The sequence below is a fragment of the Malus sylvestris genome, chromosome 10 (genome assembly GCF_916048215.2).
Source record: "Malus sylvestris chromosome 10, drMalSylv7.2, whole genome shotgun sequence".
NCBI classification, from domain to species: Eukaryota; Viridiplantae; Streptophyta; class Magnoliopsida; order Rosales; family Rosaceae; genus Malus; species Malus sylvestris.
In genome coordinates, this window is record NC_062269.1 from 26,425,275 (window position 1) to 26,428,487 (window position 3,213).

Here is a 3,213-nt window from a genome sequence, read left to right on the forward strand (position 1 = left end):
CTTATCAAGCACTCTGACGACTAGATTAGTCATATAAGCATGATCAGCTGTCACATAATGGAAGTCGGTATCACGGAAGCTAGTAGCTGTCCGAACTGTGTTTGTGTCGAGCAACCTAGGTGATCGAATATTTTAAAATTAGAAACACTACGTGATAATATGATGATCACACGACATGAACTTTGAAAAGTGATCAGCTGCAGTTGAGTAAATTCATATTCTCGAACATTACAGTCTTAGGATTCTAGAAAATGTGTAGGAGATGAATGCAATTAGGGTTTTTGGAGAAAAGTTGGAGTCTCAATTTCACTAAATTATACAGAACATAAATTAAACAAACTGGGAATCTGCACACTCTAGCACTCTGTATGTACATACTAAACAATAATCATAAACAATTTAAACCATTATACAAGCAAGGGAGAAGGAAGAAATTGTGAGGGCTGCTGATATTACAAAATCAGTATCTGCCATGGGACAGATCTGCTGTAGTTTGGTATGATCATACTTTTAGCCGCTGCGCGCGGCAGCTCAGCCTTGTCCGTTGTTGAATCCATCATACGGCTTGGTGGACTTACTTGACTTTCTCTTCAAGACTAAAATCCAAGTAATTGCTTCCAATAACAATGCAATTGCGCCCAATGCAATGATCACAATTATGTAAGCGGATTTCCAATGCTTAGCAGGATTTAGTATGTCTAGGCCTTTGAACACATTTATAATGCCCAGGACGAGAATCGTGTATCCGAGACTGTGGTGGTAGATGTTCCAGTACAACCTGAACTTGTGCTCCTTCTTCGGCCTCAAGAACAATGCGAAAATCTGTAAGATCCAGAGATGGAAATTCGGATTAGATGAAAGCAGTCCGAAATTAAGTACCACGAACAAATTAGTCAGCCTTGTTTTGACACTATGCTGCCTTCGGTAGCCATGAAGATTGCATCAGAAAACAGAGATGATCTAAATCCAAAACTTCATTAGTAGTTTTATCACTTAGCACTAAAACAGCATTATAAATTATTATAAATTTGTAAACTAAGTTGTAAGAACCACATTAAGTTAGTGTAGGTAAAACTGGAATGGAATTATGTAGACATAAGCCACATTGACTAGAACGGATGTGCTCTCCTTATGAATCAGAGTTCCGATCCCCTTCTCGCAGTTTAGATTATTAGTTTAGAGTACAATATCGTTTGTGTCAAGAGAAACAGAGAATGGAATTTACCTGCAGAGTTGCTAAGGCAAACAGAGTGATTCCGATGTTACGGTGATGGGTGTAAACCACCCCCTTGGACTCACTTCCGAGCTTAATTCCGGTGGCCCAGCCGGCGACACCGATTGCATAACCAGATACCTGGCAGAATATATGAAGATAAAACCAAGCTGGATCGGCAGACGGAAAAGCCCTCAGGTATCTTGCTACGATGATTCCAATTGGAAACAACAGTCCCCAACTCACAGCATTCAAAATTCCATGGATCTGAATCACACAAAAGGAGAATAAACTTTGTCAATTTTGATTCCCAACTCAAATCTAGCTCAGATTCTCACAACTTGCACAAAATCAAAACCAAATCTTCATTAATGCACACTTTCACTTTACTCAAAGTTATAATCTTTAAGCCACTACTCAAATAAAGCAACCTTCTTTTCCTTGTAAAGATTCTCCAACTTTTTTGCTAATTGTTTGTAGTTCAAGTGGTTAAGAGTTTACTCGTACACGTGACTGATTAATAACATTTATCCATATATACAAGTCGTATAATACGAGGGGGTTAATAAGGTTTGCCCCACAAGCAATATCCTGAGTCTAAATCCTCTCATCAATATCGCTTGTATAAAAAGAGGAAAAAGAAATCCCAACATTAAAAATGGAAATTTAGAGATTCAACTCACATTTCTCTTCTTCATCTTCGAACCCCCGCTGGCGGTTGTGGTGGTGGTGCCGCCGGTCAAGCTCAGAGTCCCTTTCGCGTTAAGATTCGGCATCAGGAAGTCGTGTTTAGCCGGAAACCCATCGGTAACAGAGGGCCCCACCTGCCAAACCTGGTTCACCTTCTCCTTCTCTACCTTCAACTTCGCAAACAGCCTGTAAACGCCGCCGGACGACTCGGCGGCAGTGTCCCACACGTTGAACGACAGTTTCGACTCCACAATATCCTTGTACGAGCTGATGCTGAAGGTTTTAACGTCCATAGAGCCGTCGGACTTCTTGTAGGCGAGGAGGGTCTGGGACCCAGCCATCCCGGTAGCCTTCGGGTTGATGGCCCAGGCGATCCAGCCTTCGGTTTTAGAGGGTGGGGCGATGAAGGCGATGGAGAGGGTGGAGTTGGCGGGGTCGTAGGTCCAGTGGAGGAAGGAGCTGAGGACGGGGAGGTCGGCGCATTTCGAGTAGAGCTTGTTGTTGGTGAAGGTTTGGGAGGTGCAGGTGAGGGAAAGCGCGGGTGAGATTAGCAAAAGGAGGGTGAGTGGTAGGAGTATTGGGAGAGAAGAGGAGGAGGAAGAAGAAGCCATGGATGAGTATAACTGCTAAGTGGTGGTTGATGAACAAAGGCTTTCCACTAACTTTGGCGCAATTTATAGAGAGCGACAGTTTTGGGAATTACTTAGAACGAATAGAGTGCGGGTGGGTCTACTGTGTACAGATGGACTCAGCCATTTATACATTACCACGTGGGGAAAACTTAATAAACGGGGTTGAATTGCACTAATAGCTCCAGTATGTTTTTACTTCTTGCATTTTAGTCCCTGAAGTTTCATATCGTTAGCAACTCAACGAGGCCAACCCAGTCTATCTAATCTAAAAGCATTTCTAAAGATGTCAAATTTTAAACATCAAAATGATATTTAATGGCTTATGTGGTAATTTGACATTTTTGTAAAATATTATGCCCCCCCAATATGTTAAATAATGATGTCATTTAATAAAAAAATTTATCTTTTTGTGGGGTCCAATAATTGAGTCGACAAATCAAATACTTAAAAATACATAACAACATTTATTATATATTATATTAAATTTGACATCTTCTGTCAAATTTGATAGCAAAAGAGTTTGCCTTCAATTGACTCATCGCCACGTAAGAAACTACAAGCTCGGTTGGAGAGAGTTTGTTGTCATTTTTTACTGTTGTATGTCTACATGGCAATTTTGACTTCTCCTTTGGAGATGCTTTAATGAGGCAAAATTTCATCCAAGCTGGATATTTAGGT

General features: G+C 41.0%; 1 protein-coding gene across 1 annotated transcript; it reads right to left on the minus strand.

Annotated features, from left to right (window-relative positions):
* Window positions 1-278: 278 nt before the first annotated feature.
* LOC126587088 (cytochrome b561 and DOMON domain-containing protein At4g12980-like) lies at window positions 279-2,568 on the minus strand. The gene is made up of 3 exons (XM_050252064.1): window positions 1,897-2,568; window positions 1,226-1,480; window positions 279-822 (listed from the first exon to the last, which is right to left on the minus strand). Exons 1-3 carry the CDS (start codon window positions 2,512-2,514, stop codon window positions 532-534), a joined length of 1,164 nt encoding a protein of 387 aa, XP_050108021.1. The 5' UTR covers window positions 2,515-2,568; the 3' UTR covers window positions 279-531.
* Between the last annotated feature and the right edge of the window lie 645 nt (window positions 2,569-3,213).